The sequence below is a fragment of the Pseudopipra pipra genome, chromosome W, assembly GCF_036250125.1.
Source record: "Pseudopipra pipra isolate bDixPip1 chromosome W, bDixPip1.hap1, whole genome shotgun sequence".
Taxonomy (NCBI): domain Eukaryota; kingdom Metazoa; phylum Chordata; class Aves; order Passeriformes; family Pipridae; genus Pseudopipra; species Pseudopipra pipra.
In genome coordinates, this window is record NC_087580.1 from 64,495,350 (window position 1) to 64,518,261 (window position 22,912).

At 43.8% G+C, this 22,912-nt stretch overlaps 1 protein-coding gene across 1 annotated transcript in view; it reads right to left on the reverse strand.

The window, feature by feature from the left end:
• Positions 1-708: 708 nt before the first annotated feature.
• The window catches only part of LOC135405202 (ubiquitin-associated protein 1-like), a 54,367-nt gene continuing 32,163 nt past the window's right edge, over positions 709-22,912 (reverse strand). The window contains exons 3-8 of the mRNA XM_064639887.1: positions 20,530-20,654; positions 15,980-16,903; positions 6,755-6,790; positions 6,168-6,365; positions 4,642-4,743; positions 709-2,131 (exon numbers count right to left, since the gene is read on the reverse strand). Of these exons, the coding sequence (XP_064495957.1) occupies positions 1,991-2,131; positions 4,642-4,743; positions 6,168-6,365; positions 6,755-6,790; positions 15,980-16,903; positions 20,530-20,654 (1,526 nt within the window). The 3' untranslated portion in view covers positions 709-1,990. The remainder of the gene's footprint in view (positions 2,132-4,641; positions 4,744-6,167; positions 6,366-6,754; positions 6,791-15,979; positions 16,904-20,529; positions 20,655-22,912) is intronic.

A 22,912-nucleotide genomic window follows, 5' to 3' on the forward strand; every position in this document is an offset into this window, starting at 1 on the left:
AGTACAACAGTCTCCATAAGCAGAGTGGTTACTGTAGTGGAGAGACTGAAAAAACTTAAAACACATTAACACAACCGAAGAGATGATTTTATTCAGAAGTTTGGTCTAAATAGTCGTTTCTTCGCTGGCAAGACTTCTTGCCCCTTCAGGATTGCCTAGTACCAGACAGATTTGTTTGGATAATAATTATGAGAAAAGTGAAACAAGCAACACAACTGAATGCTCTCAGCAGTGACAGTAAAGCAGTTTGAGTTTTGTTTTCCAGCTTTTCTGATTAATCAGGAACCCCATTTCCTCATTTCAAACTGTCACATTTCTCACCTAGGAAGGAAAGTTGGGCAACTGCTTTACCTGCACCCACAGGCCTCTGTGTGCTGAATGTCCTTCTTAGACAAGTTTTAATTTCAGCCCCACTAATAGAAGCTGGTTAAGCTCAATACTATGGGATACGTGCAAGGCAATGTCCTGGTCCTACTCATCATTCATCTCCACATCTCTTAGATACTTACCAGGTACATATTTTCTCAGCATTATTTTAAGTAAAGGTAATTAATGTAGTTGAGAACCTCACAGACAATTCCAGGAGTTAACACTGGACCCAAATTACATGTTTTTGTTATATGAAGTTAACTACATAATAGAGACAAATGTCATCTCCTTCGGGGTCCTGATGAGCTAAAACCTCCTACTGGAAAACCTAAACTGAGGAAATGAGCGAAGTTCTCCCTAAGTTCTCAATGCTCCCATCTCCGTGCTGTAACACAAATTCCCTAGGCTTGGTTTTTGCACCACTGCAGCCATCTGCCTGGAGACCTCTGGTTGTTCTGCCCAACACACAGTGTTCACATGTGTCTACGTGAGCAGACAGCACTTGGGCAGGCAGGATCCAGCAAGTTGTTAATTTGCTGAAGCCAAAGAGCATGAGAGATGGGAACCATGACACTGGGACTTATATTGAGGGTTTTATTAGATGTTCTTCTTCAAAATCAAAATATTTAGCAAATTACTTTAAAGATTCCTCAAGACTGTTGATATTTTAAGTATTTAGAACTTTAACTATCAATACCAACCCAAAACCTGATTTCTAGTACTAGATGCTATTATGTAATTCTATAGCAGTGTGAGAAATGGAACTAGTGCAGTGAATATATCTCTTTTAAAGAAAGTGCTTGAAAGAAACCTCCTGCATCACACCAAGTATTATTTAAAACAAAAAGATAACTGATTTCCTTGCAGAGCATTGCCTTAAATATCCTACAAACCTGGGGGATTAAGAATACTGAGCTCCAGCTCTCTGCCTTCAGGTTCAAGAACCAAGATAAGTTGAAGGTCTAGATAGAGTTCACAGCTTACCTGTTTCAAGGGAACTTAAACACCACTCAACATTGAACACTCATGTCTGGAAGAAGTGTTGGATGCATGGGTAAAAAAAAACCAAGAGGAACAGGTTCTCTGTGCATAGTGACAGTTTACAAACCAGTGTTTTACTAAGTTGCAGACTTTCCCCCTAAAAAATAAAACTCCATTGCACTAGAGGTCAAATTTAACCAGTTAATCTGGACTATGACACAGTCAAGTAATTCAGTACAAGCAGATACCATGAAAGCAGCTTCAAAGAACCAAAGCATTCTAGTTTCAGAACCAACTTAATGTTCTTCTGTTCAACTCCGGTGCAACAATGAGTGGGAGAAACCACTCCATCTCTACCTATGTACAATTCCAGTAGAGGCTGGGCAGTCTAAATTCTCTGTGGCCAAGCTGGAAAAAGGAAACTTAGGAAAGGACACTTTAAAAATTTAATTTCAGAAAGAAAGTTGGTTCTCAGGGGAAAAAGAAATCCTAGAGGGATGCACATGGGCAGACTCGTGCAGACGCTCTCCCTTATATGCAAAAAGCCAGACTCCTTCCTGTTGAGATTAAGTCACCCTGGATGTGAAGGTGGCAGGGCTGGTCCTGCTCTGCTGTATGATGAGAATCCAGGAATGTGTTTTCAGCTGGCTTCTGCACGGGCCATTAGATCTTCCAAAGCATTCTGTTGGTCATTGTTATGCAATAATAAGACTTCCTTAATGTCTTTTAGTTCAAAGCCCATTTCTTTAAATTGACTCATTAGTTGGAGAAGCTCTGTGATCTGAAAGACACAGACAGTCCATTATTCGCAAGAGAAAAGAGGATCAGTGCTCAGTGGAGGTTTAGCACAGAGCCAGTCTTCAGTGACTGGGCACCCCATAGGGTGGATTTCTACACCCCAAGTACAGCCTGTTTCAACTCTGGTTGGAGAAAGTCTGCTCACACCAGAGTTGCCAGAGCTCTGGGTGCAGTAGCCCATGGAGCCTCACCTTCAGTCCCGTGTTTGCAGTCCTGCATTTCCAAAATCCTCTTCAGCAAGGGCACCAAAGCTCCTTCTGTGGGGTGTCTCTCCCAATACGAAATTTATCAGCCTGCCCTAACGAACTCTGATTAATGTCACCCTACTCCCCCACATCTAGCAACTACTGTTGCATCTGAATTTCTTTAGTTACTTTGGGAACATCACAGTAGCCCTTGCTATCAAATGGCTCTTCAGATCTAGGGCAAACTTGTGGGATTAGCACAAATCCTATTGGACACACTGTGTAAAATACTACCAACATAAACCACAAATCCTCCCTGAATTTTGTAAAAAATAAAGTAACAAGAAGCGAATGACTGATCAGACTTTTATGGACCCCCTGCCATTTACAGGACCTCCACCCCACTTTGGGGGAATGATGACAAAATCAAACCAAACCAAAACAGGTTGAAATGCATGATCAGGAGACTAGCCATTTCCAGATTTGGAGTTCAGCCTGTAGCAAATTCATTTACTGAACTAGATCACTTCTCCCATCTTCACACTGTTCCTCTGTTTGCAAGCTCATCACCAAGTCCAAGAAAGCCAGGAAGGCATATATATGACATTAGTAACAACTAACGTTATCTACCTGGACTCGTGCAAAGCATTTGACAGTCCCGCATGACATCCTTGTCTCTAAACTGGAGAGACAAGGATTTGATGGGTGCACCACTCAGTGGATAAGGAATTGGCTGGATGGTCACACTCAAGGAGTTGCAGTCAAGGGCTCAATGTCCAAGTGGAGACCAGTGACAGGTGGCGTTCCTCAGGGGTCAATATTGGGACTGGTGCTGTTTAACATCTTTGTTGGTGACATGGACAGTGGGATTGAGTGCACCCTCAGCAGGTTTCCTGATGAGACCAAGCTATGTGGTGCAGCTGACACACTGGGGGGAAGGTATGCCATCCAGAGGGACCTTGACAGGTGGGCCTGTGCAAACCTCATAAAGTTCAACAAGGCCAAGTGCAAGGTTCTGCACCTGGGTCAGGACAAATGATGGTATCAATACAGGCTGGGGGATGAACCTATCGAGAGCAGCCCTGCCAAGAAGGACTTGTGAGTGCTGGTGGATGAGAGGCTGGACACGACCCAGCAATGTGCGCTTTCAGCCCAGAAACCCAATTATATCCTGGGCTGCATCAAAAGCAGTGTGGCCAGCAGGTCAGGGGAGGTGATTCTGCCCATCTACTCTGCTCTCATGAGACCCCACCTGGAGTACTGCATCCGGCTCTGGGGTCCTCAGCACAGGAAGGACATGGACTCACTGGAGCGAGTCTGAAGGAGGGCCATGAAGATGATCAGAGGGCTGGAGCCCCTCTCCTATGAAGACAGGCTGAGAAAGATGGGATTGTTCAGCCTGGAGAAGAGAAGGCTCTGGGGAGACCTTGTAGCAGCCTTCCAGTACCTAAAGGGGCTACAAGAGAGCTGAAGAAGGACTTATTTACAAGGGCATGTAGTGACAGGACAAGGGGGAATGGCTTTAGACTGAAAGAGGGTAGGTTTAGGTTAGATATTGGGAAGAAATTCTTCACTGTGAGGGTGGTGAGGTACTGGAACAGGTTGCCCAGAGAAGTTGTGGTTGCCCCATCCCTGGAAGTGTTCAAGGCCAGCTTCCAGGTGTCCCTGCCCATGGTAGGGGGAGGTGAAACTATATGATCTTTATGGTCCCTTCCAACCCAAACCATTCTATGATTCTATGTCTGGGGGGGTTGAGTTGTACCTCTAAAACTTTCATATAATAACTTGGCACACAACAGACAGTCAAACTTTAAAAGATACTGCTGTCTTCTGAGCTGGCTACCTGTTCCTGCCTCTGTATTTTTGGTGTTTGCAAAACATCCAGACCTCAAAAAACATTTTGGATCTTCTTCAAGAGAGACCACTAACCCAATTTGCTGAGCAGCCAGGCAGATGCATTTGTACAAGGGAGAAAATTCATGGCCAGGGCAGGTTGACACATTTTGAAAGATAATTTGCTGGTTCTGAAATTAACTGTCTCTATACCGAGCACCCTGCCCACAAGAGAACTCTGGGTTCAAAACATTACAGTCAGAATAATCAGGGTCTTGAAAAAATCCTGTCCCCATAAAAATGCATTCAAGTGAGAATGATAAAGCAACACGGAATAATTCTAATGCTTTAACACATATTCACTTTATCACCACAGCAATGTTCTTCAGCAGTCAATTTTGGAAATAAGGCAGCATTACACAAAAGCCAGAGGAACTGCACACTCTCTCTATTCTAGCACACATTGCGCCCTCACCTTCTCCTCTGAACGCTGGTGCATTTCCAAAGCTGCTTCAACAAGAAGTGGATCAAAGCCCTTCTCACAAAGCTGTCCATGTACAAACAGGTAATCCAAAACCTGTGGGGAATGAAGAAAAGAAATTAAGCTTGCAGAGTAGCATTTGCAGCATGTGGCTGAATACCATCTTTATCCACTCAGAGGGGCTCAGCACAACTTTACCCTGGGCTTCACCAGGGACTCAGATAAAGTCCTTCCTAGTAGATCTGAGACAGTCTTTATGCAAGAATTTGTTCAGAGAAAGCAGACGAGCCCTTCTGTCCTGTGTTCTCCCACCAGCTCTGAACATCATCTTCTGCTCTAGTCAAAACAGTCTCACAAGCCAATCTTTAGAAGTTTAACTGTGCTTTTTATACTACAAGTTTTTAAGATGAAACTGTAGGTTCAGCAGTCAATATATGTCAGCTTTTAGCTTCCTCTCAGACATCCACAAGCAGTCAACCTTTCAAGATCAACTCAGCATACTGGTGAGTGAGCTGCAAATCCCAGCTCACACACACAGAAACCACTGCCAAATTTCTTATCTGTCCTCAGTTTTGAGAGTTAAGGGGAAAGGTCAGATAGGTAATGCTAGGTACAGAAAAGAATGCAGCTTGCAAATACAGCAGGATTTAAAACCACCATCCTAAGGGACATTTTTTCCATTTGATACTACAGTTCACTCCAGCACACAGCTTAAATAATTCTCGATGTGTAGGTAGCCAGCAAGCAGATCAGCTTCACAAGAAGGAGTCACTGGGATGCTCCTCCTCCCCAGGCAACAGGCACAGTCCTGCCAGGCAATGCTCTGCACACAGCCCACCTAGGGTTTCCCACACAGAAAGTTGGCCATACTCTCCCTGCTTTAAAATGTTTGTTTGAAGCAGATTCAAGACCTAGAGCCATGCTTCACCCTGCAGCGCTTTATGCTCAGTGACCTGGTTTTAGCAAGCATTTGAGGCAATGCACAAGGCAGGAAGCAACACAGCACACAAAAGAAAGTCTGTCAGCAGTGCTTTGCAAGAGCCTTTCAGGGGTGTTGTAAGCCTGCAAGGGCAAATCCCTCTCTACAAGGAGAGACATCAGCATTGCAACCCATTCTTAGAACAAGGGAAGTTGGCTGGTTTTTTGTCACATGGCACTAAGCATGGCATAGAGCCATGCTAAGCTTCCTTCAGATGGTTTTGTGGCCCCTGGGAAGGCCCGGTACCTCTCCCAGCTTCACGTGGAACTAAGGGTCCATCCCAAGCTCAGTGCAGCTCTGACCCAGCACCCACAGGTGTGGCCAACTCAGTCTCTCATCAGAAACAAGTGTGGACACTTGTTTTGGGAGCCTTTCCTGCCAGATGACAACTTCTCTAGTGGTTTATGTCCCAGCAGTTACAGGCTGCAACCCCCTGTTAGAATAAATATATTCCCCCCTATCCATTTTGCAAAAACAAGTTTGTTTCTCAGCAGAATCAGCATCCAATCAAGGGTTTCTTCCCCATTGCACAAGCTCTTACTTGGTCTATGTTCTGCCCCTTCTTCTTCATGGCTTTCAGGACGTCCTCAGGTGCATACCCCATGTTGACAACCGTCTCTATGCACTGCCTCTCACTAGCAGAGAGGGCCTGCTGTAGTTCAGGAGTGGGGCCACCTGACCGCTTTGTGCAGCTGGTGTTATTGGGCACTTTAGACACGAGGAAATTTTGATGCATTACCTAAAGGGGAAAATCCAGAGGCTGAGGTGATAGTGCAGAACCAGGATACCCCATGTAATTAATCCAAGAGGCTTTCTAGACTGCCCTTGGGAAGTTACTCACTGTTCGGATGAAACCAAGCAGTGCACATAGTCTGATTCCCACTATACTTTTTTAATCCTCAAAACAACCAACAACCCAAATTCTTTCCAACATACCCTCTCCTACCAGTGGATGAAAACCTTTCAATACCCAACCTTATGATATAGTCAAACCCTGTATCTCAGTGGAAGCATGCAGATTGCTTCCTTTACCCCAAGTTTACTCATCACCTTCTGTACTCGAACACTATTTCTGGAGATTTTCAGAAATATGATCCAGTGCAAGCACTCAGGTATTTGTGAACTTACCGTAGGGATTTCTGTTTCCTTGTAGTCTGGGTGTACCTGTTGGACAACACACGAATAAGATGACTATAAATATTATGCATTAGTGAACAGAATTTGCTACAGCTGGGGAAGAAGGGTTTTATGGGAGAGATCTGGGAATAACTTTACTATACTAGGGAGACTTGTGGTTTGATCAGGCTTCCACATGTGGGATGCAGACATTACACAGTTGTGTGTAGTTACTGAATAGACATCATAAAGATAATTTCTTCTTTCAGCACTCTACAAAAACAGATTATACTTCAAGAAGGATGTGTCCCCTCTCATAATAATTGTAAGCTTGTTTATTCTGTCACTGTGACTTCTACATGTTCACAAAGCTCAGTGTAACATGCTGGCTCCTGTTCAGCTTGACCCAGTGCTACACTGCCTGAATGATAGTAATAATTTTAAAATCATTGCCTAGAGACTTCCCTTAATTTTTTTTGACCATGAGAAGGAGTAAGAGAAACATATACCTCTTTTCTACTCTCAAAGCACTGCATTTGATACACCTGTGATGGATGCACTCAACCCCCTTAACTAAACCTGCAGTAGTTTGGTACAGGTTCCAAAGGAGATAAAGGTCTGAGCTGTAGCTCTATGAAACACACAAAGAAGCAGAGAACATAGATGCATATGAGCTTGGAACATGACTGTGCGATCAACACATGAATAGCGTGTGACTTTTCCAAGACTTATTAAACAAGGGACAAAGAAAATTATGGGTACAAGGAGTCTCATGCATACCTTTCCCATCATATGCAATTTGACTAAGAGCCAACCACTTTATCCCTGCTAGGCAGTGTGGCTGCAGGGTGGTCATCTCCCCTTGAGTTAGGATGCTTCTCAAGGTTACTCCTTGAGGCAAAGAGACCTTCTACCAATGACAGATCTTCAGGTGAGTCCAATTTGAGTTCTCTGTAAGTTGCAACTGGACTGCACACCAGTGACTCTACCCTTGAGCTGGGATGCCTCTCAATTTTTGAGATTCCTTACCTGAGGTGGAGAGACCCTTTAATTCACAACAAATCCTTGTTAAGTGACTGATAGCATGCTGAATTAATACTAATGAAATCCATGTAGCTAATTCCATTAGACATAAATGGTCATCCAAGTCTGATACTAAAATTGGACCTAGTCACACCTAAGCTCTGTCAGGAGTTTAGAAAGCAAGGAGGTCCACTCTGAACTTCATGACTCAATGGAAGGGTTTCCCTTACCCTTTTGCATCTTTGGTCTCTGTGTAAATCATTCTAGCTCAATTGTAACTCAATTTTTCTTCATATGTTTCATCCATGTAATAAGTAATAGAGTGAACCTTGCCATCAAACTTTAAGTTGCACTTTTAGAAAATTCATATTAAAACCACTTTTGCTAATACCTTAGATCATGATTCTTTAAGTGACCTAAATCACTTATCCACAACACCACCATATACGAACAACATGGCACATTGGCTAAAAAGAGCATGTGATTTTTCTACCAATGCTCAACACTTGGTCCCATTCTCAGTACACCAACAAGGCTGGGTAATGTTCCTTGCTGTACACCTGCTCCATTTCTGCAGAACCAGGCTGCCAGAGGGCAGAACCAACCCATCATTTTATACTACTTTGCCCAAGATAACAGCAGCTTAAAGTCAGAACTTTGCCCTTTTCAATTCATCCATTTAAAAGTCTTCTTGCATTTTAAATCAGACTACAAGAAATTACTTAGGACCAAGACCTTCTGTTTATTGCCTTTTCTTAATACCTTTTTAAGCCAACATAGATAGCTTGAAAGTTTGTCCACTTCTTTCAGAAAAGCCTTCTTTGGGCCCAAACTGAAAAAAGCAAACAAAAAAAAAACCCCACAACAACAAAAAACTATTAATAGAAAAACAATTTTGAGAATATATGTTAGGATTTTGACAAATTCCATCTATTGGGAGAGAGAGGAAAAGGGGGGGGGGGGAAAGAAGGCCTTGTTCTGTATTTCTGCCCATTTTCATCTCCAGGGTAAGAATTTATCTTCTAGGACACAAAGCCCAAGAAATTATGTTTGGTCTGATGGACTGGTTTATGCAAGAACCTCTCTTCATGGTGGTAGAGGGGTTCAAAGCTCTTCACACACCTCCTTTCCTCCAGGCACTTTTGCCAAAACAAAAAGCATTAGAATATGGGATACACTGAAATGGGGTTCTGGAGTAGCCCTGAAATCAACTGGTTATCAAACTGAAGGATGATGCTTTGTTATCGATGCTGCAGCCAGGAAGACCAAAACTGCTTCTGACACCAGAGATTCAAGAGTCCAGGACCAACTCCTCTTCCTCAATGTACTTGAGCTTGACAACCTGTGCTTGTGGTCAGTGACTTCCAGCAGAGGAGGAAAACACATAAAGGAATTGCAGGGGACAAAGCCAGGACTGGTCATTCAGCAGCCATGCCCCCTTACATCTCAAACTTGCATTTCAGTGCCCTTCAAGAAGAAAATGTGCATTGCTTTCAGTATGTGCTTGCACACTGTGCTTACTTTTAGGGACTTCATACAGAGGCCGGGAGCCCTGTCTGCAGCTGGTGTGCCTGCATGCATCATGCTACTGCAGCGATATATATTTTGTACCCCATTCTCCTGCAACTAGATTTCTTTAAATGAATCATACTAATTGGGTATCTGATCAGCTTTGTTTAATTCCAACCTGTTGACTTCACTAGTCATTTCTCCACTCTGCCAAAGCTGCAAAAAGCAAAATAGTGAGCTTCAAAAAAACAAAAAACCCAAACAAAACCAACCAACCAACCAACACCAAAAAATCCCAAGCACACAAAAAAACCCCCACCAAAAACACTCTGAGGAGAGGGGACCACCCAGAACAGAATCAGTGCAGTCTCAGTAATCACAAGTTTATTTCCATCCAAAGAACCCTAGATCCAATTCACTGGTAAAGCATAAACTTCAGTGGTAACTCCAAATCCAAAGTTACAATTTCTAGTCTTGTAAGAAAAAAATTTCTATATAAAAATCACTGTGGAATACACTGGGACATATAATTGTCTCAAGGCTTTCTAAAAAGGACAGGCTTATTGTTGTGTAACCTCGAAGGGACACATGACCCTTTTGCTCCCAGTCACAGAGATGACTGTGACTTCCTTCTATCATTTTCACATTCTGAGGAGTTTTGTTACATTTACTTCAATTTCCAACAATTTCAATTTCAAAATTTTGTTACATTTACTTCCATTCAAATCATGTTCAAGAAACAACTGGACGTGGCACTCAGTGCTCTGGTCTGGTTATCAAGGTGGTGATCAGTCAAAGGTTAGACTCGAGCTGAGAGGTCTTTTCCAACCTAAATGATTCTGTGATTCAATTTCTTGCAACTCAACTGTCCTTTTCCAGCCACTGGGACCATATTGTGGAAATATGAAACAAGTACATTCTGAAGTCTTGGAATTTAAACAGAAAGAACTAGTTCTGTTGGCATACCTATTTCTTGGTTTGCTACTTTCAAAGTAGAAACAGTTTCAAATGAAGATCTTTATTATTTTTGTTTGTTGGTTTGTATCTTTCCTTACAGTATCCTTGAGAATATACCTTCCCTCTTGGTCTTTAATAAGTTTTAATGCAGCATAGAGATTTGAATAGTTAGAGCGAAAATGTGATCATCTGAATGCCCATCTATCTAGTTGTGAGTGATCTTTCATGTTAGTCCCCAGAGATGTGTCATACCTCAAGATTTCACCTCTGAGCTACATACAATCGTACAATCACCTCTCAAACCTGTGATCTGTAGCAGTAGCAGTAAGCAGTTGCTCAGCACACTGCTGCTTCTGCCAAAGTTTATTGCATTAAATTTGTTCTAGTCATCAATAAACAACAGTTCTGCTGTGCTCTGACAAACACGAGTTGTCAGAATACTGTAATTCGCAATTAATAATGCATTTACCTAAGTCTAAAAAGAGGCGAGAGAACAACAGGAGAGCAGCTGTGTCACTTGTTTCAGAGCACATATCTACAGTATGTCAGTAAGGCCACAGAATCACTGAAGCAGCATTTATATTGGACAGAAGCAACCAGATTACTTTAGAGCCAGCTAGAGGATTTGACTATACAGCTTTTACTAGGCTTCATGAGTATTGGTATCTAGATCTTAGGTTCTTTTGGGAAAAAAATATCCACAAGTTTACAGATGTGCTGATTTTGGCTGGGGTACAGTTAGCTTTCTTCACCTAGTATGGGGCTGTATACTGGAAACAGTGTTGATAACATAGATTTTTTTTTTTTTTATTGCTGAGCAGTGCTTGCACAGCATCAAGGCCTTTTCTACTTCTTATACTGCTCTGCCAGTGATTAGGCTGGGGGTGCACAAGAAGTTGGGAGGAGACACAGCTCTGACATCTGACCCCAACTGACCAAAGGGATATTCTATACCATATGGCATCATGCTCAGTGTATAAAGACAGGGGAAGAAGAAGGAAAGGAGGGGGACATGGAGTTATGGCATTTGTATTGCCAAATAATCGTTATGCGTGATGGAGCCCTGCTTTGCTGGAAATGACTGAACAGCTGCCTGCCCCTGGGAAGTAGCAAATTAATTCCTTGTTTTGCTTTGCTTGTGTACACAGTTTTTGCTTTCTCTATTAAACTGTCTTTATCTCAACCCGTGAGTTTTCTAACTTGTACCCTTCTGATTCTCTCCCCAATCCTGCTGGTAGGGGAATGAGCGAGCAGCTATGTGATACATGGTTGCTGGTTGGGGTTAAACCACAAGTCCTTTTTGGTGCCCAACTTGGGGATGAAAGGATTCAAGATAATGACAGATTTGATTGGAATGTGCTAGGTAAAAGTTGCAGCTGTTTATTATTGGCAGGCTCCTGTGCTTGCCATGGGCTTGCTTGCCTGACTGTATATTAGAGTCTAGTAATCATCGGTGGCTGCTTTTTGCTTTCACTGCTGCTGTACTGCTTATCACCTCACCGTATTGTGCCTAGGTTCCAGGCAAATCTTGAAACTAGGCTCGAAAAACTTTCCACAGATTCTGCAGATTCCTCTCCTGAAACAATTTGGCACAATATTAAAAACAGCATCCTGCAGTCCTCTGAAGAATCCTTAGGGTTCTCCTTCAAGAAGAACCAGGACTGGTTTGATGAAAACAATCAAGAGATCCAGGAATTGTTGAGGAAGAAGAGAACTGCTCACCAAGCACACCTTGCACTGCCATCCTGTCACGTAAGAAAAGCAGTCTTTTGTCTTGCATGCAGCAAGCTCCAACAGAAATTCCGTGACATCCAGAACAAGTGGTGAATCAATCTAGCTGAAAAAACTCAATTATGCGCAGATACGGGTGATCACAGGGCATTCTATGAGGCCTTGAAAACAGCATACAGGCCTACATACCAGGTCCAAAACCCTCTACTCAGCGCAGATGGTCAAACGCTTCTGACAGATGAAACCTCTATTCTGAATCGTTGGTTTGAACACTTTCAGACCCTTTTCAGTAATAGCCGTGTAGTTCAAGACTCAGCAATTCAGTCCATCTCACAACAACTGGTGAAGAATGAATTGGATATTGCCCCCACTTTGGGAGAAACTCTTAAAGCCATACAGCAGGTGAAAATTGGCAAGGCAGCTGGGGTTGATGGAATTCCACCTGAAGTCTGGAAACATGGGGGCCAAGCACTCCATGCTAAATTTCACGAGTTTGTGGTGCGCTGTTGGGAACTAGGCAAACTACCATCAGACCTTTGTGATGCAGTCATCATCACTTTGTATAAGAAGAAAGGAGCTAAATCAGACTGTTCAAACTACTGAGGTATTACTCTGCTCTCCATTGCTGGCAAAATCCTAGCAAGAATACTCTTGAACAGATTAATACCCGCTGTGGCAGAAGGAATTCTACCTGAAAGCTAATGTGGTTTCAGAGCCAACAGGAGTACCACAGACATGGTATTTGTTCTCAGACAACTGCAAGAGAAGTGTAGGGAACAGAATAAAGCTCTCTATGTAACCTTTGAAGGCCCATACTAAGACCTTAAATCATCTTGTCCGGGAGCTGCTTTATGCTGATGATGCTGCCCTTGTGGTCCACACAGAAGCAGCTCTACAGCGTTTAACATCCTGCTTTGCAGACGCTGCTGAGCTCTTTGGGCTGGAAGTCAGCTTAAAGAAGACAGAAGTCCTCTATCAACCTGCACCTCAGGAGGTCTTCCATCATCCCCATATCACCATTGGCCAATCAGAGCTCAAATCAGTCCAGCAGTTTAATTACCTAGGTAGCCTCATCTCCTCGGATAGTAAGATTGACGGAGAGATAGACAACAGGTTAGCAAAGGCATATAGTGCTTCCCGAAAGCTTCATAAAAGAGTTTGGCAAAATAAACACTTGAAGAAAAGTACAAAGATCAGTGTTTACAGAGCCATTGTGCTGTCTACTCTTTTATATGGATCCGAATCATGGGTCATCTACCATCACCACCTGCGACTCCTAGAACGCTTCCATCAACGCTGCCAGGGCATTGCTGCTGTTCCTGTGCTTCTGTACTGGACAGGCTGGAACTTCAGTGTGAACTTGAGTCGAAGGGACTGTGACCTGTGGATGAGTACACGCAGGAGTAGAGATCCACCTGCCACCTGTGGAGGAGCCTCACACTGGAGCATGTGGATACCCAAAGGAGGCTGTGATCCCACGAGAAGCCAGCACTGGAGCAGGCTCCTGGCAGGACCTGTGGAGAGAAGAGCCTGTACTGGAGCAGGTTTGCTGGCAGGATTTGTGAACCCATGACGGACCCACACTGGAGCAGTTTGTGAAGAACTGCAGCCCATGGGAAGGACCCACATTGGAAAAGTTCAAAGAGGACTGTCTCCTGTGGGAGGGACCCCACGCTGGAGCAGGGGAAGCAGAGATTCCCTTGCAGCTCATGGTGAGGCAGCCGTTCCCCTGCAGCCATGGAGGACTATGATGTGACTATACTAATGGGGGACTCTAGCAGGAACCCCTTGTTGCAGCCAGGGGAGGAGTTCAATGTAATGTTGAACCCTATAACCCATCCTAAAAGGACCAGGGGTGGAGATTGTAATGGATATACCTTTAAATTGTTGTCAGCCATGATTTGAGTTGTATGTTACAGGAATTACTATAACAGGAGCCACCCAAACCAATGGAGGAGAAGCCTTACAAGCAGCATTGCAAGTACAGCAGTGACCCGACCTGAGCTGGACATGGTGCCCACTAACTCCAAGCAACACACCACCTCTCCTGTCCTGAGTGACCACCGGAACACATGGAGCCCAAAGTCATGGACTAAATGAACTCAAAGGACATTTTGTGGACATTTTTCAAGGATGGTCCATAGACTAAGGGAATGATATCTGTGTATTATATCAAGGAATGGAAATGGGGGTGGTGGTTAATGAAGTTGTATTGGATAGTGTAGGACCTGCACACGATGTAAATGGTATGGAATAAGGGGTGGAATGTGCTGGTTCGATCTGGGATAGAGTTAATTTTCTTCACAGGAGCTAGTATGTACTAGTATGTTTTGGATTTGTGCAGAAAACAATGTCGATAACATAGAAATGTTTTGTTATTGCTGAGTAGAGGTTGCACGACATCAAGGCCTTTTCTGCTTCTTGTACTGCCATGCTGGGGAGGGGACTGGGGGTGCATGGGAGGTTGGGAGGAGACACAGATAGGTCTTTATATACTGAGCATGATGCCATATGGTCTGGAATATCCCTTTGGTCACTTGGGGTCACCTGTCCCAGCTGTGTCTCCTCCCAGCCTCCCATGCACCCCCAGCCCCCTCCTCAGCATGGAAGTACAGAAAGCAGAAAAGGCCTTGGCTCTGTGCAAGCCCTGCTCAGCAATAACAAAAACATCTCTATATTATCAACCCCGTGTTCAGCACAAATCCAAAACACAGCCCCATACCAGCCACCGGGAAGAAAATTAACTCTACCCCAGCCAAAATCAGGGCATCAGTATATAAAAACAGGGAAAGAAGGAGGAAAGTGGGGGACATGTGGAGTTATGGCATTTGTCTTCCCAAGTCACCATTGCACATGATGGGGCCCTGCTCTCCTGGAGATGGTTGAACACCTGCCTGCCCATGGGAAGTAGCAAATGAATTCTTTATTTTGCTTTGCTTGTGTGCATGGCTTTTGCTTTCCCTAATTAACTGTCTTTATCTCAACCCATGACTTTTCTAACTTGTACCCTTCTGATTCTCTCCCTGATCCCACTGGTAGGGGAGTGAGCGAGCAGCTGTGTGGAGCTTGGCTACTGGCTAGGGTTAAATCACAACACTTACTCAAATTTCTGCTCTTATTCACAAAGACAATAACTGGCATGAAGTTAAGTGTCCCCAAAGTAATTTTGGAACTCGCTACAAGTCTGAGAAAATGAAACATCAGACTCCTGTCTCAGAGCTGTACAGCCACCAACTGTAGCATTAGTGATCCAAGATGATCCTCAAGACTGCTTTTGGTATCCACAAAGCAATCCTTCCTCCCTCCTTTACAAGGAAATACCAGGTTTCAGACCACCATCATTTTCATCCTTTTAAAAGGTTATATTTTGAAAGTACCTCAGGAAGAAAATAAATAAGTTAAATGTTAAAAAAACAACAACAACAAACCCCCCCCCCCCACAAAAGAAACCCAAAAGACAATTCTTTCACTCCAGGTCAAGTGTAAGCACTTTTTCTCCCCTGAATGACACAGCACATGTGTTTCTTTAATCTGTGATTGCTTCTATTCCTTGAAAAGCCTGCATTTCCCATTATTTCCAGCAAACATATAAGCAAGCCAAGGAACAAATCTAGTAGATATTTAATTAAAAACCTAAGACCAGTTCAGAATCTTATATATCTCAGTTGGATAAGACAAAACACTGGACTGTACAAAGATTTCATTTCATATGCTTAGCTCAATAGTGTGCAACTATGAACAAGTACCAAAAAGCTGAAAGAAAAGTCACCAGAATTGGTCTAAAAATATCAGATATCGGGGAACTTGCAGAGTAATAATCTGAGGTTCAGAACTGCCAACATGAAGACCTGTTTAATTGATCAATTTGCAACATAAATGAAGAGGAACTACCACACGTGATCTACATATCTCTCCCATAAAATGAACCTAAAACCACAGGACATTTTAGAAGCAACATCTGCCTCTGCACCTCCACATCTCCCCAGCAACCCCAATTCTAATCCACTGCATGTTTACCATAGTTGCTGTGCTTTGAGATGATTCTTCTTCTGTACAAACTGTTGATGCAGCCAGGGAAGGCAGCCTGGATGAAGAGGATAATGTTGATGTCTCCATGCCACTGTCCTCATTTACAGCAGAAAGACCAACCAGATGGTGTCCATTCAATTCATTGGCTTCATTCTGAGTGCAGGTCTGCAAAGAACTGAGCAAAGCACCATTGCAGAGACAGGTAGTGTTGTGGAAAGTGCTCATGAGCTTTGATGATTTTTGATCACTCTCATCAGAGTCAAGTTTAGGAAAGGACAGGGATTTGATGTTGCTCACTGAAGTGATAGGGGACAGGGACACTTTGGTAGACAAGGACATCTTTTCACAGTTTCCCAACTGTGGTAAAGTGATAAAGCCATTGGGTTTGTGAAGGGGTTTGAAGTCCAGCGTAGCCCTTTCTATGGATGTCAGAACTTTCTCATCTTGCAACACAGACTCTCCTTTGGGCAAAGTATTATCTAATAGCTGGGCAACAATTGGCCCAGTAGTATCAACGTGAATTTCAAGAATATTTTTTAATTCCTCCTTATCATTGATAGTTTTTAATTCCAGTTTGTCAAAAGGGTCTTCTTCACATTCAAAATCAGCTGGGTTGAAGTCTGCTTTTGGATGAGGTGGACTGAGAACCTTTTGCTTCACAGCACTGCTGTTGGCTGGCGTGGGAGTAAGAATATTATTGTGCTGCAGGCTAGCAAGGATGGGGTTAATAGGAGGAGGCATGACTTTAGGGCAAGGTCCCTCTGAGAACGCCAATTTGGTGATGTCCTCTGGAGCTGCTTTTGAGTTTGCTAGCACTTCTTCTGCCTTGTGTTCAGCTTCTCTCTGGGCAGCTTCAATTTTTTTGATATCTTCAGCCCACTCAATTGTTTTCTTTTCCAGTGAGAAGTCATACTGGCCGGGGGTGAAGGGGAAAGGAAAGGAGAAAAAAGATAAATTATAAGGATCATAGTCACTACTTCTAACAGCAACATAAGTAACATAGAATAAGAGCTACATGAACTACCATGTGTAGTGGGTTTCTGTGGCTGGGTTTTGGGAGCGGGGGGGGCTACAGGGGTGGCTTCTGTTAGAAGCTGCTAGAAGCTTCCCCTGTGTGGTGGAGCCAATGCCAGTTGGCTCCAGGACGGACTTCCTGCTGCTGGCCAAGGCTGAGCCAATCAAGAGTGATAGTAACACCTCTGTGATAACATAGAACAGAAAGGTATTGTGCTGAAAGAATTACAGCCAGGGAAGAGCGGAGTGAGAACATGGGAACAACAAAGTAGACACCAAGGTCAGTGCAGAAGGAGGGGGAGGAGTGCTCCAGGCGCTGGAGCTGTGGCCCCTGTGGCCCATGGTGCAGATCATGGTGGAGTAGCTGTGCCCCTGCAGCCCATGGAGGACCATCAGGGTGCAGAGACCCACCTGCAGCCCATGGAGGAGCCCATGCTGGAGCAGGTGGATGCATGAAGGAGGCTGTGACCCCGTGGGAGGCCCAAGATGGAGCAGGGTCCTGCCGGAGACCTGCAGCCCATGGAGAGGGAGGCCCACACTGGAGCAGGTTTTTCCCAGGTAGGACTTGTGGCCCCTGTGGGGGACCCATGTTGGTACAGCTCATTCGTGAAGGACTGCACCCCATGGAGGAGTGACCCACGGGACAGCAGTTTGGGAAGAGCTGCTGCCCAAGGGATGGACTCACACCAGAGAGGTCCATCAAGGACTGTGTCCCATAGGAGGGACCCCACGGGAGCAGGGGAAGGACTCCAACTCCTCTCTCTGAGCAGCGGCAGAAACAACAACTGACCATAACCCCCATTCCCCATCCCCTTGCACTGCTGGGGGGGAGGAGGGAGAACATGGAAGGAAGGAGGGGTGGGGGGAAGGTGTTTTTAAGACTGTTTTATCTCTCACTCTTCAGCTCTGATTCTGTTAGTAATAAATTTAAGTATTATCCCCACTTTGAGTCTGTTTTGCCTGTGAAGGTAATCAGTAAGTGACCTCTCCCAGCTCTTATCTCAACTCATGAATCCTTAGCTGGTTTTTTTTCTCTCCTCTGTCCAGTTGCAGAGGGAGAGTGAGAGAGTGGCTTTAGTGGGTACCTGGCATCTGGCCAGGCTCAACCCACTACACCATGGACAGGCATCAATTTTTCCCAGCATATCTTGTCTGTAGGTTTACAGACTGGCAAAACTAAAAGACCTCAGAAGTAGTTCCTTTAGTCTCTAGCACCAAACTGTCTGTAGTCTGGATTAGAATATCATATTCTGCCTCCTTCCTACATTTAGTTTTGCTATAGAGCTACTGATCATCCCAAGATCAGTTTCACAGCCCTCCCACCTTCTCCCCCCAAGACAACAGATATAGCAAGGGCAAGTCTACTAGATAGACAATCATATCCAGATTTGGCACCACCTAACTACCTCCTGTCCACAAGTTCCACAAGTCATTCAAGACTACAGCAGAGTATTTTTGCATCCAAAGAACAATACAATATTACTCAGTTCCCCCTAAAATATTTCTAAGGGACTTGATATTATAGTTTTATACCCACTAGTTTAAGAGGTATTCTTACTCCAGTGCCAGTGGCTCACCAGTCAAAGGGGATATACTGGCTACAGTGATGATGACAACTACCTGCAGTAGCAAAATTTGCTGCAGTTACTGGCATGACAGGATCTCACAAACTTTTCTCATTTAACATCAGCTCCTTCAGGGACAGGTTAGCACAGGAAGCCATTTGTAAGCTACTCACTACCAGTTTACTGGTCACAGTAGTGGCCTGGTTGAGAGGACAAAATTCTGAACAGACAAAATCTACTTAAAGCTTTAATATCTTAATAAGAATGAACAGCCTCAAATGCTCTTTAAATAACCACAAAATGTTCAGAGAACACAGGCTACAAGCTACGTCCAAGGCATAACCTACCTGTGATTCACAAGAAGTCATAAAATACCCTTGCCAGGATAATGGCACATAACTGGAGTGCTCTTACCATGGGACTGCTAGGTCATACAAATTCCTATCTCTAAAGAGCAACAAACCAGCAAGGCTTGCTAGGCCTCTACTAAGCTTTTTCTGGGACTCACTATGTGTTGCGCCACATCCTATCCTATAGCAGGCTCCAGTGGGATCATAGAGACCTGTTGTCTCAACTGCATAAAAGTTTTCCATTCCCTTAGCTCTAAGACTCCAAGAGGTGTGTTACTCAATTTATCAGCAAGGCAATTTTGAAAAACAAATCACTGGCAGAAGTGCTGAGCACTACTCGTTACACATTCTTTGCTGTCTGAGCAGAGCTATCAGGGTTTTTGTGTGTGTGTGTGTGTGTGTGTATGGTTATATATATAGACCAAAACTGACCAAATACTTTTTTTATATTAAAAAAGGGGGGTATTTATATAAAAATATATGGATTTGGGCAATTTTGCTTCCCTGCACTTTTATTTTTTTAACAGCTCTCACTACAGCTGTAAAAAAAGTCAAATTGCACTGCAAGATGCATACTCTACATAGTCACATCCTATTATGCAGGGTGCTGCAGGCCAATTGGGCATACTATACCTGAGCCTCAGCTTGGCAGGAAAATAGAGACTTAGCACAATGAAGCCAGCAATAGGACATTAGTCTCCTTTAGCTCTTCCACACCACCTTAACTGGGTGGAAATATGTGTATTAGGACAATCAGGTAATCATTTAGTGGTTATAATGAAAAAGTCATGATGTAGGGTAATTGAGATAGTCAGCTCTCCAGTGGATGAGTTGCAGGGCAGAAAAAAAAAAGATAAAAAAAGAATCATCTGTCACAACTGAAATTAAAACAATCATCAGTTTGGACTGACCAAGGAAAATCATGGACCCAAACAAGAAAACATAGTTCAATTAGACTTCTTGTATCACAACCTGCATTTGGAGATTAGATTTTCAACATATACACTAAAGCAATTGATTTTATACTACTATGAGTTTATTATAACAGAGACATGCTCCTCAAAGACCTGGAAGCCATCCATGTACCAAGCTGTAACCTGTTTGCCCTACAGCTGGAAAAGAATTCCCACTCAGAACTGCACAGAAAACAAGAATTGAAAATTTATTTCTTCCTCCCACTATTGTGAGAACACATAAAATATGGTCATAGAAACATTTGTTACCCTCAAACAAGATTCTGCAAGCATGCCATAGCATGGGTATATCAGTTCTTAGCATTTTTCCTCTTAAAAATGCTACTCAGTCAGGGTAATATTTAGACCTATAACTACTACAACAAAAACGCTCTGCTTTTTTGAAGTAGATACACTAAAATAAATATTATTAATTTTTTTAAAAAGTAGAAGCTTTTTGCACAGCCTATCTTATTTTTATCTTTCGATACATTCTAACAGATCTTCTGCAACTACTGCCTGACATACAAAATGACACTATGGGACCGTCAAGAATAACATTGAATATGTGTGCAAACTGTGACTACTTGCAGTTTATAGCACCACATGTTGAGGGCCAGGGGGAAGAGAGCAGAAAGGCAAAACACATCACTTACCTGGGCTTCTCTGACAAGCTTAGAAGAATCAGGCAGGCTGAAATCAATGGGTAATCCAACCTCTGCTGGGGTTTTAAATTTGTCTCCTATCTTAAATGGGACATCATCAAGATAACTGAAAGGACCTAAGATCAAAAGCAGAAATTGTATAAAGAAACTTACAAGTTTAATGCATTCGATTAAGACTCACATTTCTGTATTTGGGAGCTATTTATCTCTGCTGCCCAAACTATACCAGGTGACTCAATACAAAGGAAGTTGAATCTGTTTGGACTTCATTGCCTCAGTTTTGTTTTTTTGGTGGTAGGTTTTTGTTTTGGTTTGTTTGTAATGTTCTAGCTCATAACTACTAAAGAAAACCCAAACACACAACAATCCAACAACTAACAGATTTTCAAGTCAATATACCGAATGTTTTAGCTTCCCTTGTGACAAGACTATCCCTATACAACTGGAAACTGAAGCTCTCCTGAACACTGTATTCTGTTATGTCTCTAAAAAGATCCTTCTTTTTTGCCATATTCAAAACAGGCTTTAAAAATCCCAGCTTTAGAGCAGATAAGCTAAACTAAAATCCAAGCTTTGGCAAACAAGTAGGAAGTCACATTTGTACGGAAGTGGTCACAAGGGCAAAGTTGCAGTTACACCTTTTGCCTTATAAGGAATGTTTTCTGTTTGTGATTGGCTATAAAAGGGCTGCGACTCTTAGAAAAAAAGTCTCAGTTCTTCATCCCCTTTGCTGAGTCCATTCCTCTTAATGCACTGCAAATGGCGCCCACAGTGACAGAAACTAAACTGTTTCTCCGGCAGTGCAGCTCGGCTGAACGTTACAGGAATTTTTGCTGAAAGGAAGCGACAAAAATAGAGCTCTTAATTACCCTTCACTGGACGTTAAGGTAAGCAGCCGAGAACAAATTGGGAACTCCATTAACTGAACAGCAAAAGACAGTCTCGCAAGCCTTTGCTAAATTCCTTAAAAAATATGGGAGTGTGATAAACTGAGAAAATGATTCGAGCTAATTAAGAGAAAACAGTGTAAGGTCAATATGACCTGGAGAGAAAAGAAAAACAAGTCATAAAACTTAATTGGGCCCCTATAAAGAGATAAAACAAGTTACCTCCCTTTTACCTTGTGTAGGATTTATAGTGAGAGAATTTTGTTTAGTTAGCTAGATAATAGCACCTTTCTTAAAATTTATAACTTTGTATAGATAACAAGCGGACATCTGCTGAAAGTCTGATTTAACAATGTGTAATGTTTATACTCATGTACCTAACAATGTGTAATGTTTATACTTATGTATAATGAATATTCATGTAGTAGCTGGAAATAAATGTAGAACAAATGTCTTCTTTGGGTGTGACAGGCGTTGGGAGTTGTTGGACTCCTTCCCTGATCACCCAGCGCTGAATTTGCTTTTATCATATAATAAAATTCTGATTGGAAATTGCCCGACTGGGTTTCTATTTTTCACAGGAGGATGGTAGAAGAAGAAAATTTAGAACGTGTCCTTTTGTGGGCATCCAAAGCTGTTCCCACATTAAATATTACCTCAATATATGACCCGAGAGTTTGGGACGATATCGGTTACAAACTATGGGACAGCGCCACGCTAGGCAATAAAATGGCTACTTCTCTATTAACATAATGGAGAGCAGTTTTCGAGGCTTTGCAGGCTCATGCCAGCTCCGGAGAAGACCACGCAGAAACGGCAGGTGATTCCGAGCCGCCGGCGCAGCACGAGCCGAAGCCTTGTGTGCCGCCGCCGCCGCCGCCGCCCCATGCCCCGCCGCTGCCGCCATCTCCTGTGTCGCCGGGGATGACGCCTTCCGCGCCGCCACTGCCGCCGTCACTGCCACCGTCATTCGCGGAGCCTGCGGCGCGACCAGGAACAAAGACCTCACCACTGCCCCGTCCCTGCAAACTTCGCTTACACAGTGTCGCCGCCGCAGCGTCGGTTTCTCTGTCGGACGACTCCGAAGAGGATCCAGAATTTACAGATAAGGAAAAGGATTTAAACTTATACTCTCCTAACTTTCAGAACACGTGGGCGCGAGTACGGGGGGGGGAGGGGGGCGGGGCGCGCGGAGGACGCAGCAGCTTTAAAAGTTTCTCCGGGTCTGTTTTCGCCTGACCGGGATCTGTGCGGAGGGGGGCCGCGGCCGTCGCCGGGCTCGGGGCCGCTCCTGTGCGGAGGAGAGCCTGATGGCGGAGGAGGAAGAGGAGAAACTCAGCTCCCCGGGGGCCCCAGTCGGGCTGCGGCGGCTCCGGAGCGGTGGGACGGGACGGCTGACAGAAGGACGGGCGGTTGTAGATTCCGCTGCGGGGGGGGGCGCAGCTGCCACTGCTGCTCCGACCCGAGGAGGAGAGGATGGTCCGAGA